The sequence below is a fragment of the Pantherophis guttatus genome, chromosome 3 (genome assembly GCF_059756535.1).
Source record: "Pantherophis guttatus breed Tessera chromosome 3, ASM5975653v1, whole genome shotgun sequence".
In the NCBI taxonomy this organism is placed as follows: domain Eukaryota; kingdom Metazoa; phylum Chordata; class Lepidosauria; order Squamata; family Colubridae; genus Pantherophis; species Pantherophis guttatus.
Window position 1 is genome coordinate 37,856,319 of NC_142065.1, and position 15,275 is coordinate 37,871,593.

At 36.8% G+C, this 15,275-nt stretch overlaps 2 protein-coding genes across 5 annotated transcripts in view; one reads left to right on the forward strand and one right to left on the reverse strand.

The window, feature by feature from the left end:
• Nucleotides 1-15,275, forward strand: part of SYT2 (synaptotagmin 2) — a 130,127-nt gene that overhangs the window by 111,407 nt on the left and 3,445 nt on the right. For 2 of the 3 annotated variants that reach the window (XM_087889325.1, XM_034414221.3), the window contains 5 exons: nt 5,533-5,658; nt 7,072-7,239; nt 9,552-9,719; nt 10,440-10,557; nt 13,997-14,130. In XM_087889325.1, coding sequence (XP_087745451.1) covers nt 5,533-5,658; nt 7,072-7,239; nt 9,552-9,719; nt 10,440-10,557; nt 13,997-14,130 — 714 coding nt within the window. The remainder of the gene's footprint in view (nt 1-5,532; nt 5,659-7,071; nt 7,240-9,551; nt 9,720-10,439; nt 10,558-13,996; nt 14,131-15,275) is intronic. The other variant, XM_087889326.1, reaches the window with a different exon arrangement.
• The window catches only part of PPP1R12B (protein phosphatase 1 regulatory subunit 12B), a 139,835-nt gene that overhangs the window by 4,593 nt on the left and 119,967 nt on the right, over nt 1-15,275 (reverse strand). The window lies entirely within an intron of this gene.

Below are 15,275 nucleotides of genomic sequence, written 5' to 3' on the forward strand. Positions count from 1 at the left end.
ACTACCAGTTCTGTGGATGTGGCTTGGTGGGCATGGCATGGCTCGGTGGGTGTGGCAGGGGAAGGATACTGTAAAATCTCCATTTCCTCCTGATCAGCTGGGATTTGGGAGACAGAGAATAGATGAGGGCGGGGCCAGTCAGAATTTTACTACTAGTTCTCTGAACTACTCAAAATTTCCACTACCGGTTCTCCCTCCAGAACTGGTCAGAACCTACTGAAACCCACCTCTGGAATGGTATCCTTCCCCTGCCACACCCACCAAGCCATGCAATGCCATGCCATGCCACGCCCACCAAGCCACACCCACAGAAATGATAGTAAAAATTTTTGAAACCCACCACTGGTTTTTACCAGAGAGTGACTGGGAATTCTCATAATTCAACACCACTCAACAGAGCCATGTGGGGAAAGCTGCCCTAAAGAAATCCAGGAAACAGAGATAGTCTGAGCTTTCTTTCTGCTGAAATTGGAATGGTTATAACAATATAATTAGAGAACCAGTTTGGTTAAGGCACCAGGCTAGAAACTGGGAGATAAAGTCCCACCTTAGGCACAAAGCTAGCTGGGTGATCTTGGGCCAGTCGCTTTGTCTCAGCCCTAGGAAGGAGGTAATGACAAACTACTTCTGAAATTCTTGCCAAAAAAAGTGCAGAGACTTGACCAGGCAATCTTTAAGAGTCAACATTGACTCAAAGGGACCAAAGAAAAAGATAGCATAATTAGGCACATCATACTGTAACACTGTGTTAGGAAATTATAAATATAATAAATTTAGAAAATATCAGTTTTCAGAAGCACATCCAACATTAGCTATATTCAGGCATTCAGAATTCCAGAACTCTCTACACTTTTGTAGATAATTGCCTATTAAGCATGATTGGCTGGAAGAGAAAAACAATTGTGCATGCAATCTGTGGGTCTTTGCATCCATGTGAATAAAGACCCTGCCTGGCTCAAGCCAGTGGCAGAAACAGTTGAAAATGCTAAGGTATTTTGTGGCATATTTTTTCTCAATGTGCAATAAAAGTAAACTTATTATTTGTATGACATTGGCAGCAACAGAGCTTATCTTGGAGTCTTACCTGAGAGTGCTTCAGATTTAAGAATGCCTGAATAGAGTTATTCAATATTTGGTTCCATACAAACATACTATTATGTGGATGGTATGTATTTTCTGGATAGATTCTTGGCTATATCTTCCAGCTTTCTAAACATAGCAAAGTAAAAATAGGAAAATAGAAACAGTCAAGTATTCTTTTTATCCCTTCCTATTGGAGACCACAGTGATTTGATGTCTAACCAGTATGGTTTGGGCATATAGCTTATAGAATCCTGCCTAATATTTACATATAAAGCAAAGATATGGCTAATCTTTACATATAAAGCAAAGAGATGGGGGAGATTGTTATTAATGTATCCCCAATACCGAGATGAGTTTGATAGGCCCTTCTGTTAATCTTATTTATAACCTACACCCTTTTCCCCATTAGAGCTATGATTCCATTTTAGCCTGTTGAGATAACACAGATGGAAAATTATCACTCACAAAAAGCACAAGAGGATTTGTGCAAGGATGGTCTGAGGAAGCAATTTGTCAAGAACCATTCTATAAATCTCAGCTCATAAAAAATTCTTATGTAGTATCCCATTTGAAGCTACCATCTCAGTAATTCCATTATTTTATTGTTCAGGGTTATAATACCTGTTTTGTAAGCATAAATCAAACTAGCTCAGCAGCAAATCACATTAGCAATTAATCTTGACAAACATCAGGCTATGAATGGTGATGGCTTCTTCTTTCATATTGGGATACTTTGCTTTACTAATGTGGAGAAACATTTTCTGATCCATCACTCAATCTACATTAATCAGGCAGTAATCAGACTGCTTGACTGTGAGATGGGCAGCATATAAATCTAATCAATAAATATATTTTCCATGACATACTCTAAGAATGCACAACTCCAGCCTTTTTCATCATTTAAATTGCCCTGTTGTAACCAGTTTTGAGCTGGACTCCCTCTACAAAGGGTTTCCTCAGCATTGAGGTATGAATTCGTTTTCTTACCAAACCATAAAATAAAATAAAATACTAACTTCATTTTAATAAAGAGATATATAACTGCAAATGAACACTAATTCCCATCCTGTCTCACCATTGAGCACTGATCATGTAATTTAAGATTGAGTTTAGGGTTGATGAGAGCAGGAAGTCATTTATTCATCATTCTTGATTTAGGATCACAGACTTGAAAGATATATTAGAGATCATCTAATCAAGCCTACTGCTCAATACAGTACATGTCTGCAATAAAAAATACAGTTGCAGCTTCCTTGGCAGAGTCTACCATTTGCCAATGCCATTTTCTTATGCTGGAAAATATTTCCTGTACTGTTTCCAACTGCTATTTTTAGTCCTGCTCTCTAGAGCAATAAAGAGCAAGTCTGCTCCATTTTTTCCATGACAGTTTTCAGATATTTGCAGATCCCAATAACCTGAATCCTTTTCTCTGGCCTAATCATATTGTGGATGTATGTTTTTACAGGCATACAAGAATAGGTACTTGTAAATTCCCTGAAGAATTGCAGAAGGCCCCAGAAGATGTATGAAAAGTTAGTGTTATGAATCACATCTCCAATTACTAATGAACTGATATGATCCAGTCCACCACTGGATTCTTCACATGTTGTGGACCCAGTTTTGACTTCGGGTATTTACAGTGCCTGAGACACTGGCAAGCTGTCAAACACAGAAGACAGCGCATGACTGAATTGGATTTAATTCAGTTTCCTAAGAACAGAAACCATCTGGTTGCTTTGTTTACAATTTTTCCCATTAAAAGTCAAAGGACTGAAGGCTTTCATGTCCATGACCTCTATCTCTATGAACTGAGCATATTCCAAATTAAAACAGACAACATTTATGCAATCTACAATTTATGAAATAATACTAAATTCCATTAAATTAGGCTTTCCAGTTCTTTTCATTACTGCGTTATTCATATTGATTTCAACATCCAATATTTCAGATAGAAAATAGTTGTGGTTATTAGTGTGGGATATCTAGATGCATCAGGGTTTAAGATTTATAACCCTCAGACATATTTTTTAAGCAAACAGGAACCATGGTCAGGATGACTACTAAAAGGCAACTAAATTATAGAAGCATTTTCAATCAGGCACTCCAGTCATAGTAAGAACAGATTTTGGTACAGTATATGATTTCCCCAGATGTCTCCTGGTCCGACAGCCCATCCATGCACAAATGGAAGAAGTGACAAACTGTAAGGAGAACAAAAGCTTTCCTTGGCTAATTTCCGTGACTATTTTGCTCCAATTTCTGTCAAGGAAGACTGCCAATAGCAAAAGAGAGCAGAAAGAGAGCTTTTCTCCCCTCTAACCTCTGGAAGTGTAGCATCTCTCTTAGCGAGATCATTGTAACAGCTGTGTGTCTTTCCTTTGCAGTTTATTTTTCATTCTTGTTCTTCATAAAGGGTCTTTCTAGTCACAGAAGAGGTCATCCTTGAGTTACTAATTGGCTGTGTTTTCTCTGTCTCTTTCTCTCTGTTCCCTTATGTATTTCTGTGCTTTTTTCTTTTTTTTCTTTTTGTTTCCAGAGAAACACAGGTCTACTAATTACCTTCAGTTTTCTTTTTTAGTGCTATTTACCATTAAATATGGAAGATGAAATTGGCTGATATAAAATGCTAACTTTTGTTTCTTTGATTGGATTAAATGAAACTGAATGCAAAAAAAAAAAAAATAGTGATGTGCCTTAAGCCAAAACAACATACTTTGATAAATAAACTTTTTGAAAATAATCTCCCCAAAAAGGCCACTTCAGTTTTGAAGCAAAAGCATAATGGAGATCTACTTATGTATGTATATCATGCTCCTTGTTGAGGGCTTTACACTTGCTTTTACGGGTATATAGTTTTGCAATGGAAGTGGGAGCTCTGTTTTCATCCAGTTTCTTTGGGAAATTAGAAAATATTAGAATTTAATATTTTGTTCGCTTACTCTGTCTGGGGCACCCATCCTTTTTATAGTGCACCTTGGAAGGTGTGGAATCTGCAGTTTCTCAGGAGCACTTGTGATGTTGATAATTTGTAAAGTTTTTGTGTCTATAATGCCCTTCTCTTCCTTCTCTGTGCTCTCTTTGTTATCGTTCTGTGTTGTTCTGTCTCCATCTTTTCTGACTAACCTGGATGTCAACACACGGTAGGTCCTATTCAAATGTCAATTCCCTTTGAGGCACAAAAGGGACAAGGGAAGAGGGTTCATGGGAATTAGTCCACAGTGAGCCTACATTCCATAGTTAGACTTCGTGTAAACAATAGAGTTAAACTTTATGTTATACTTTAACTGAGAAAGATTTTTTTAAAAAATCTTTAATTTCTGGTTAGGAAACTTTATAATTAGTTAATCAGAATGAGGTTCAATCCAAATACAAGGTTCTCTAACTGAAATAGACAAAATATTTTATTGCGTTACCTGTATATCTCATCAAAGCTCTGCATGAGTTGAGTTCATGGAGGAAGCATCAAAAAGGCTTCTCAGTGACACTATGAAGGTCTAGGTATGACAAGTAAAATGCTGAAAGAGTTGTCCAGCATTATTGGCTTGTACATGCTTGTGAGATGTTCTGGAAACACTACTGTATTGAAAACAGACATTAGTGCTCATTTAGCCAAATTTAATAAAATGTAATTTAGAAGTCTGAGAAAGAATAACGAATGTATGCCTTGGATAATCTGCATGCATCTGCACGTATGAGTGTTTGAATCTTTTTTTAAAGTTAAGTGAGAAAGAAATCATTGGGGTTATTTAAGATTTCCATTTATTTGGCAATCCCTTCAATGAATTTCTTTATGGACAGTGCATATTTAAGATGCTTTGTCTGCCTTGGCTACTCCATTTCCCATAGATTTTTCATTGGAGATTGATGCCATTTGCTAGCATACAGTAGCCGTTACACAAGCCTGACTTCTTCCATGATATAGATACATTTAACCATGTTGGCTGAGGAATCCAGAAAATTGCCCACTAAAATATTTAGTAGCTGCTAGACAGGAGAAAGCAGAATTACACTAATACCACTGTTGCATTGCTTTCCCTGAAAAATTGTAGAATTCATAACTGTTGATTAGATAAGAATTTAAGTGTCAATTATATATAAAATAATGTTTGCCTTCTTTTAAAAAAAAATTATTGAAGTATTCAAGCTGTATCCTTCACTAAATCTATCAACAAAGAAGAGATAGATTCTCTGCGCATTGGAGATGTGTATGAGAGGAATAAAAAAGCTGCATGTTAGTTTTCTTAATTAAAATTATGAAGAAACTCAGTTCCCCCTCCTCTTTTCATTTGACCTGGAAATCCATGCTCCTATTCCTATGGTAAATCTGAGTTTCTGTACTAACATAAGATATTGCATATGTGCGTGTGTGCCTGTATGCCTGTATGTGAAACAAGGCTCTTGATGTATAGTCACTCTTTGTGGAAACATGTGCTTCTATTTCTTTTCTAGAACAAACAGGATGATGATGATGATGATGGAGATGGTGATGAGGAAGGAGAAGAGGAAGAGGAAAAAGAACCAGAGAATCTGGGCAAACTGCAGTTCTCCCTAGATTATGATTTCCAGGCTAACCAGGTAACGTATACACATTAATGAATGTAAATAAGAGAAATTTCATTCTAACTTCCTCCACTGAGAGTGATAATGAGAACTGAAGTTTAGAAATTCTTAAGAAAAATAGATTTGGAATTGCTGTCAGGCCTTGGGTAGCTCTAGACCAGCCTGAAAATAGCACTAGTAATGCAGGAGTCAGCCTGATGGCGTGAAGGAGTATGGAAACCCAGAGAAGAGTGGTGGACAGAGATCTTGATTTAAAGCATTAAGCTATAAGTTCTTTCTTTGAGTACTGGAAGCCAAGATGGTTTCAGAGTAGCAATTACCAAATTGGATGTAGTTGCCTCAGCTCTTCTGATTTCTTCAGGCTTTTTGATCATTGCACATCTGCAGATCCCCATTTGGGAAATGGCACTTCTGCAGAGATTTTTTGGCTTGTTGGTAGATGTTCAAGGTCTATGGCAGATGGTATGAGGTACCTGTAAGAACTTTGGACTTTATTATAAACTCTTCATTGACTTATCTTGCATGAGAGCACAGTTTCTGAATATAGACCAACAGAATAATATGGGGCAAACTGATTGATTGTTGTATTTTAAAAATATGGGCTTCTGTCACAGAAATTAACAACATGCTCCTTGGGATTCTGACATGTTGCCAACAGCAGTAGTGGAAGAGGATTTTCAAAATATACCAGGATGTACGAATATAGGTATAGGGGAACATAGTATATCTGCCCCTTTGGATTTGATGATATAGACACTTTAGCCATATCTTTATATAATGTTTTCATTACAAGAATCGTAAGTCCGTTTTTAGAGTTCCCTATTAGGTAAACTCCTGGAGTGTGCTGACAACTTTTATGCAGTTACCTGTGAGAAATATTCAGGATACATAAAGTGTTATTAAGGTTCTACATCTTGTTGTCTTAGCAGATAAACAATAGCTCAGTGCTGAATGTAAGCATCAGATTACCACAATGTTTAATTTATTGTTTTTATTCTATTTCAAATTCTATTTTTTTTCTTTTTAAGGACTGAGTATATACACTTTTGATAGTGCTGTGATCATAATATCATGAAAAAAATACTTGATGAAATTTCTCTATCTAGAAGGCAAATTCATAGGAATTTTTGATAGAGCAGGTGAATGGCTTACCTGAATATTTCTAAACTGCAATTTGCACAAATCATAAGATATTAGAATAAATTTTCTATTTGTGCCTAATCATTAATCATATGCATTTCTTCAAATGAAGTTCAATGTAGCATTTACAGCTCCATCCCCTTCCCTCCAATAACAGAAAAGAGGATTAGGGACCGGATAGTAATATAAGTGAGTTGTATGTTAAAGATAGGAGGACTAAATCAGATTGTTTCCCACTTTGATTGGAACATGCAATTTCAAGCCTTTTCTTTCTTTCTTTCCCAACAGCTCACTGTTGGAATCCTTCAAGCAGCTGAACTGCCAGCATTGGACATTGGTGGTACATCTGATCCTTATGTCAAAGTCTTCCTACTTCCAGACAAAAAGAAGAAGTATGAGACTAAAGTACAAAAAAAGACCCTCAATCCAACCTATAATGAGACTTTTGTCTTTAAGGTAAGATTTCTAACCTGGATATTCTTTGCATGATATGTTGGCCCAGGTATTTTGCCTTCAAAATAATTTGTATCCATCAGTGATCAATACCCAGCCTCATCCCAAATGGAACTCAAAAGGAAAAGACTGGTAATGCTGAAGCTGAAGGTAGCAAAACTAATACTTGAAACCATATTAAACAATAGAAAACAGTATTCCTATAATAGCCTACCAGTAAATGAGAAATAGTACTGAAACATAATAGAGAAAAAGAGTAAGAAGGCTGACTGAAATTTTAATAGTAAGAATTGAAATGGCTGACAGGGCTCAAGACTGCCAGGATACTGGAAAAGTTGTCTAAACAATAGGTGACTCTAGCAATTATGTCTTAGGAAATAGATGTTAGTAGCACTGTGAATAAATTTTATGCATTGCGCTATCAATTATATACTGTATGCTAATATACACGTTAGTCGCACTGTGATTAAATTCTCTAAAAAGTTTTATTTTATGCATTACTGTAAGCCAATACATGTGTTAGTAGTGCTGTGTTTAGTTATCTAAAAATTTTAGTTGTATGCATTTTATGCAGTTCATTTTGAAGAAGCAATCTTATTTGCTTCACTGAAGGAAAAATGCTACCCATTTGTCTTGACAAAGTGGTTTAGGTGGCCTTTAAATTCTGCAGGTCAATCATTTTGAATATGGACATAATACAGATATGGATGTAATATTTGTCAAAGTCAACACTGAAATCTCTTCAGCCTTTACCTTTGAAAAATACTGCTCTCCTCTAGTTAGTGATGTGGGTGAGACATGCTAGCTAGGAACTTCTCCAAGACGTTGTGGCTAGAAGACCTGTCTGACTGCCTACATCATAGTTACCCAGGAGCTTCACTTTGTCTTAGAAGCAAGGATGCCTCTGTTACTTCATCAAACAGTTCTGAGTATGTATTATGTCTGAACCTTCATTGAAATAAATACTCCTTTGAAGTTTCATACAGTCCTCCAAGCCTGTGATAATATAAGCAATATTATGTTTTTATGACTTTCTGCTAAACAGAAAGTGGACAGATCCATTTTTTCTATAGCTTAATATGAATGTCTGTCTTCAGACCATTCATTAACAGCTACAAGGCTTTTTTTTTTTATTACTAGGAGAATAAATGGAATTTTAAAAATCCAGATATTAAGTAGTTTATACATTTTTCTCCTCTTGCATTGCAAATTTGGAGTCCATTTTATTAAACTGATTCTCATATTTACTCAACATACTAATAGTAATTTTATTTTTAATTAGTAATCGAATTTTAATCATAATGCTTTCCTCCTTTAACATTCAAAATATTTTGAAGACAATATATTATTTAAAACAACCAATTAAAAACAACAGCAAAATAAGAAATAATTTGAGGCAAAATAAGCATCAAGTCAAGCCAAAGATCTTTCTACACAAAGATCTGGTCATTTGTCTAAGGCTTTTAGATGCTTATATTAGTACAAAAAAAAGAGTAGTAAAAAAAGAAAGAAAACTCTGTACTAGTTTATCTTGAAAGGTAATGTGAGGTCCTTGAAATCTTAAAAATTGATTACTTCTTGAATGCTACTCTAAAAGGGAGTTTCCACCTAAAACTAATGAATAAGTACTTCAGTCCACCATTATTTCATAATAGTGAATATACTCGAAATTAAAGCAAGTGAGCCAAAGCCACTTGCTTCTACTTTTTGAAAAGTTGTTCTTTTCTTGGTACAAAAAGTGGTTGACCATTTTTAATCCTAGAATCAGAATGTGAATGTCAATATAGAAACCCTGGATCTCTTTGTAATCCTCCAGGCATTTGTAAATTGCTTTCATTGGTTTTTTCCCCCTCTTTTGCAAGGGCATTAATCAAATTTCATGTAATTAGGCCACCTATATCACTAGATGAAAAAGAAGTAGTCTCTTCTCTATTTCTTTGTTGTCATGTAGTGGAGATCCAAGTTTTTGGCACCCAATATAGATTATGGCTACACAAGACCTTTCTAAAAGGTTTCTCAATGTTTCCTTTCAAATGGTAGAAATAGCAATAGCACTTAGACTTATATACTGCTTCATAGTGCTTTACAGCCCTCTCTAAAAGGTTTACAGAGTCATTTTATTGCCCCCAACAATCTGAGTCCTTGTTTTACCGACTTGGAAGGATGGAAGGCTGAGTCAACATTGAGCCATTTAGAATCGAACTCCTGGAGTGAGCAGTAAGTTAGCCTGCAGTACTGTATTCTAATCACTGGGCCACTACGGTTCTATGGAAATGCTATATTACTGAGAAAGTTCCTTGATTTTGTTGTATCAGATTCCATACCAAGAGCTTGGTGGGAAGACTTTGGTGATGGCCATCTACGACTTTGACCGATTTTCTAAGCATGATATCATTGGGGAAGTCAAGGTACCCATGAATACTGTGGACTTAGGACAACCCATTGAAGAATGGAGGGACCTAGAGAGTGCAGAAAAAGAGGAGGTAAGTGTTTTCTCCACTTGCTGTTTGAGTTTCAGTTGTGAAATGTGTATTTAACCTTCTCTACAAAGAACCTAGAAGTGGTAAAGTTTGTGATAGTCTCGTGGTCTTGGGAAAAGAGTTACAGATAACCAAATTTAGAAGCAAAAATCCCTGCTAGTCAGAACTCTCCATGCTTGCGCAGTTGAACCATGCTTGATCTCTAACCAGTCTGCATCTTATCTCTCTGTTAAGCTGTTAGGAAAGTGATGGGCCCAACCATAAAACCCAGTTCTGGTTTATTGCCTTGTTTGTAGAACAAGGCTTTGGATTTAAAATGCAGCACCATTACACGTATAGCTATCTACTTTGTAGGGGAAGTTGTCCTCCAAAACTAACAACTTCATATAATAGATTTTGTGCTACAGCTCTCATTATCCCAGTCAGTGTGATCAAGGACAAGCAACGATGATGATATCTAAAAAGCCATCTGTTTCTAGAGCACATCTGGGAAACTAAGTAATCCTATGTATCCTTTGCACCTGGCACAGGGAGATTCACTTTTCCAGCCAAAGGAAGAGTAACAGAATCAACAGTAGACTGCTGGACTCCCACATATAGAAACTGCCCAAAAACAACACATTACAAATAAGATAGTTATATTTCTTCCTATCGTAGGCACAGATAATTCATGAGACACAGTCAGAGCTTTGAGTTCATTGTTTTCTCAATTTTCCTCAACAGCCAGAGAAACTGGGAGACATTTGTATCTCATTACGATATGTACCCACTGCTGGGAAATTGACTGTCTGCATACTGGAGGCCAAGAATTTGAAAAAGATGGATGTTGGAGGACTTTCTGGTGAGTGAAGATCAACAACATGCCCACTAGATGACACCTCTGAGCTATTCAGATATCTGTCAATACAAACTAATAGTTCTCCTACAAGCATTCTGTAGTCAAAAAGACCATTAGAGAGCAGCAGAGATACAGAAACCTCAAATACTATTTGCCATAAGTGTTTGTCTGTGTATCTTTGTAGACTAGATAATATGCTTACTTTCTTTTGCAAAATCTTTGAGTTCAAAGCTTCTTTAATTTTTCACGTGAAAACAGTCATCAGCCCATATGCTTGCCAGAGAATCTTCATGAATAGCAGCTAGATTCCAAGGTATACAATGAATGTGAGCAAAAGGCTGAATGGGAAGGGAAGGTAGCAGTACCACTGGAGCTTCTTGTCCATTTGTATTTTAAATTACACTTCCAGTTCTTTATTGTAATTTTCTCAACAAGAGAAAGAATCCAAGCACATTCAGAGTAGGTAAGACAGAAGGATATACAACCCTGACAAGCAATAAACTTCATTTCTCCAAAACTTTTACAATAGTAAAGTTAACTAATATGTTAATGAAAAATCTGGAAGCCAAAAACCAAGCTTGGAGAACACCAACAGTATAATATGCCAACCCTTAGTTACATATACAGTATTATCTATTTTTAAAATCATTCTGGTCAGATGTTTTAAAAGCTGGGAGAGCACAGAACAAATGTGACCTCCCCCCCCCCAAATGTACATTTGATAGCTTGCAAATCAGTGGTGGGTTCCTCCCGGTTCTGCCCGGTTCCGCCGAGCCGGTAACGGTGACGATATGACGTCACCGAACAGGTTCTGGGCCTCCTGCCCCCCCACCTCCCGCGTTATTCTTACCTTTTATTTGGCCCCACCCCCAATCTATTGCTGCCTCCTGAGTCCCAGCTGATGGCTAGAGGGAAAAAAACTGTTTAAATTCTTGCCGCGGGGCTTCAAAGGGCCGCCCTACAGCTGATCAGTGTTAAAAGAAAACAAATGAGTAGACCGGTGCCTGCAAAAATACATGAGTAGACCAGTGCCTGCAAAAATACATGAGTTGATCAGTGCCTGCAAAAATACATGAATAGATCAATGCCTGCAAAAATAAATGGGTAGACCAGTGCCTGCAAAAATAAATGGGTAGATCGGTACAGCCTGATAGACCAGTACCTCTGCTAAATCCTAAATAATTGTCACATGACCATCAAGCCACACCCACAAAATAAGCCACACCCACACAATAAGCCATGCCCACAGAACCGGTAGTAAAAAAATTTAGAACCCACCCCTGTTGCAAATGCATCAAATTAGTATGCCACAAAGATGGGTCTCAGATAGATATTTTCAGAAGAATTTTCCTGCAAATCTTAACAATCAACACTTTCATAGCAAGGAGATAGTCTTTTAGATAATCAAACTTTAATCCATTGATGACTTTAAAATAAATACAAATATATTAAACCATGCTTGGTAAGCAATTGGCAATCAGTATAAAGGTTTCTGCGTAGGCATCATAAGATGCCATCTAAAATACTTAATATAAAAAGCATAAAATACCAGTCAACCTGCTACAACTTCTGAAACAAAACAGAAGTCCCAATAGAATGCATTTTACTCATAGACTCATGGGTCTTCTGGTTCAATGCCTCCATTGGAGCAAGAAACTTTATACCATCTCAGACAAATAGTTGTCCAACATTTGCTTGCAAACCTCCAGTGCTAGAGTGCCCACAATGGCAGGAACAAGTTGTTCTACTCCTCTTAATAGCTATCGTGGTCAAAAAAATTCTTCATTATTTCAAATGTGGACTCCCTATATAATCTATCCACTGGTTCTTGTTCTACTCTTGAACATCATCCACACCCTCTTCCTTGTTGACAGTCCTTCAAGTATTGGAAAATTGCTTCTTGTTAAAAGCTGACAGATATGAGCTCTTCTCATAGTCCTCATTCCTATTTCAGGAATAAAACATGGAGTTGTAAGATTACTTTCTCCCTTTTGAACATGCAAAGATACTATTTCATCAGCAAGGCAGATCTCTCATAATCAAGTAGAAGTAGCTCTCAGCAAAAATATAGTTTAAAATTATAGAATATGCAGGAAAAACTCACTTCAGATGTTTGGCAACTAAGTACACAAAGGCTGGTTCTGAATGTAAGAACAAACCTGAGGTTCTTTTTTCCTGAATCTATTGAATGGTGACTCAAAGTTTTTTTCTGTACATTGGACAGTCCTTGTACACCCTGTTCTCTATAGTCTTTCTATGAATCACATGGCCTTAATCTCTGACCACTGAAATCCCTTTTGTACCTGTAAGGAAAATGGACTGTTTTTCTTCATTTATTTTTAAAAAATAACATAAGGAAAAGTGCTGCTTTATACTGAATCCGGATAGCTGCTATATGACTTTTTTTTCTGATCTCAAACTTGAATAATTATCCAAATATAAAATAAAAACATATTTAAGCTAACTATGTGTGTGGTCTGGTGACTCACTATCTGAATTCTTAGAGGATATTGCAATCATGGGTTTGGAAGAAGCAATGGAACCTTTTGTCTTCTGTGATTTAAAAATTCACATTAACAAAGTTTACATTATTTCTTTCCTGCTTTCCAGTATTCATGCAAAGAAAGATAAAAGGAAAAGACTTTTAAGTAGAAAGATTGTTTTGAAAAGAAATAAAGCAAAGTTGTGACAAAGTAGGAAAGAAAGAAAACACTACCCTGGATTAAAGCACGGAAAAAACTGAAAAAAATAAGGAACTGGGGCAAGACAGGGCAAAAATCCACTCTCTTGGTTGTTTTTGTACAGACATTTCATTACCCAAACTAAGTAACAGCATCAGTAAATAGGCTAAATAAATAAACAAATAAGTAAATAGGGCTTCTCTGGAAATCTAGAGAACAAGTTGTACAGTGCAAATGTACTGAAGCCTTGATGGAAAAATATATCATTGTATCAGAATCTTGCAGAAGACATAAGAACAGAAGCAGTGCCCTCCTGGATCAAAACTCTGATCCATCTACTCCAGTAATGTTTTCTCACAGTAACAAACTAACTACACAACAAGTGTCCCAGCAGAAGGCTTCATAGGCAGTCATTCTGCCATCAAGGTTAACAGCCATGAATACCTATGACTTCTATGAATTGGTCCAACCCTTTTGAAAGTCAGCCAAGCTGGCAGCCAGTATTACATCTTGTGGTAGCAAATTCCAAAGTCCAATAAATATGTTAAAAAAAAAAGCTTTTCTCTATTTTGATTCTTGAAGGATTCAGTTTCATAGAGTGACCTCTGGTTCAAATATTTGGGGAACAGGAAATTGTCCTTTCGTTCACTTTGTATCTGACATCTAATTTCTGGATAGCCTGTTCTTCAGGTTTTGTCTATAGTTTTGAGTGGCTTGTCTGTGTATTTATCTAGTTTTGATTGTATAGTCTTATGTTTCAGATCCTTATGTGAAAATTCATCTGCTGCAGAATGGCAAAAGGCTTAAGAAGAAGAAGACTACAGTCAAGAAGAAGACCCTGAACCCCTATTTCAACGAATCTTTCAGCTTTGAGATTCCCTTTGAGCAGATACAGGTTCCCATGTTTCTCATTTGAGGGTGTGGGATGATACAGGGAGCTCCCAAAAAATTTTTGAGTTGGCATATTTCTCCATTGTCTCCCACTGCTTCACAAAGCACAAGAGGCAGATCCGTAATCTGACACAGGCAGTTGTCCATCAATGATGGTTGAACCTTGGAAGGAAAATTGGTGTCTCCCCAGTATCTTGAGTAACTTATCATCATGGCCATGACATCATCCAGACAGTTGGCCATGCTGGATGGAGATGGTGTAATAGGACATATCTAGAGGATGTGTGTTTGATTCCCTTTCTCCTAATTCCTTCTCCTCCTTTTATGCCCCTTTAATAAACGTTTACTTGCAATAAGGTTGTACAGCGAACTTTTCAGCAGAGGGCGGGGGAGGGTTGAACATGAACCCACTGACCCTTATACAATATTCTGTTGTATCAGACAGATCTTTTGTGGAGTTCAATAGGATATAAATATTGTAAAGATATAAGTTTAATTTATGTATCTTTCTGAAGCCTCTACTGCACTGGGACCAAGGAAGGGAAACTGTATATTGCATCTCTGATTTAAAAATTTAGTGTTTTCCACTTGGTTACGTCCAAGTTTGTGGTCATGCTAGTTGGGAATCTGGAGAATTAATAGTCTTACCAAATACAGAGGACTCAGATTGGGAAGGCTTAAGTTTTTATAAAGGACAGGTAGGCAGGCAAGGAAGCTGATTAGTTGGCTAGGTAATGAAGCCCTCAGCCAAACATCTTTGCTGATGTTGTCAACCATATTAACAATTCCTACAATACATCTCCCCCTTTCCCTCCTTCCCTCCCTCTTTCCCCCCCCCCTCTCTCTCTCTCTCACACACACACACACACACACACACACACAATGTGTAGAGGTTCCTCTTGGATTTAAATCTGAACTTGGAAAATCATCATGTAACGGAACCTAGCTTTCTCATGAAAATAGTATTTCTTTTCTCTTTGGAGAAACATATGCCTAGCTTCAGCCAGTAATGATATTTACATGAAGAATTTTTTCTATTTAAATCTTCTCATTGGAGATTTTCTGAATGCTCTAAATATTTAATTTTATTAATTTAGTAAATGTACTACAACATGTATTATTCACTTTTTATTATAGTCATAACTCTAG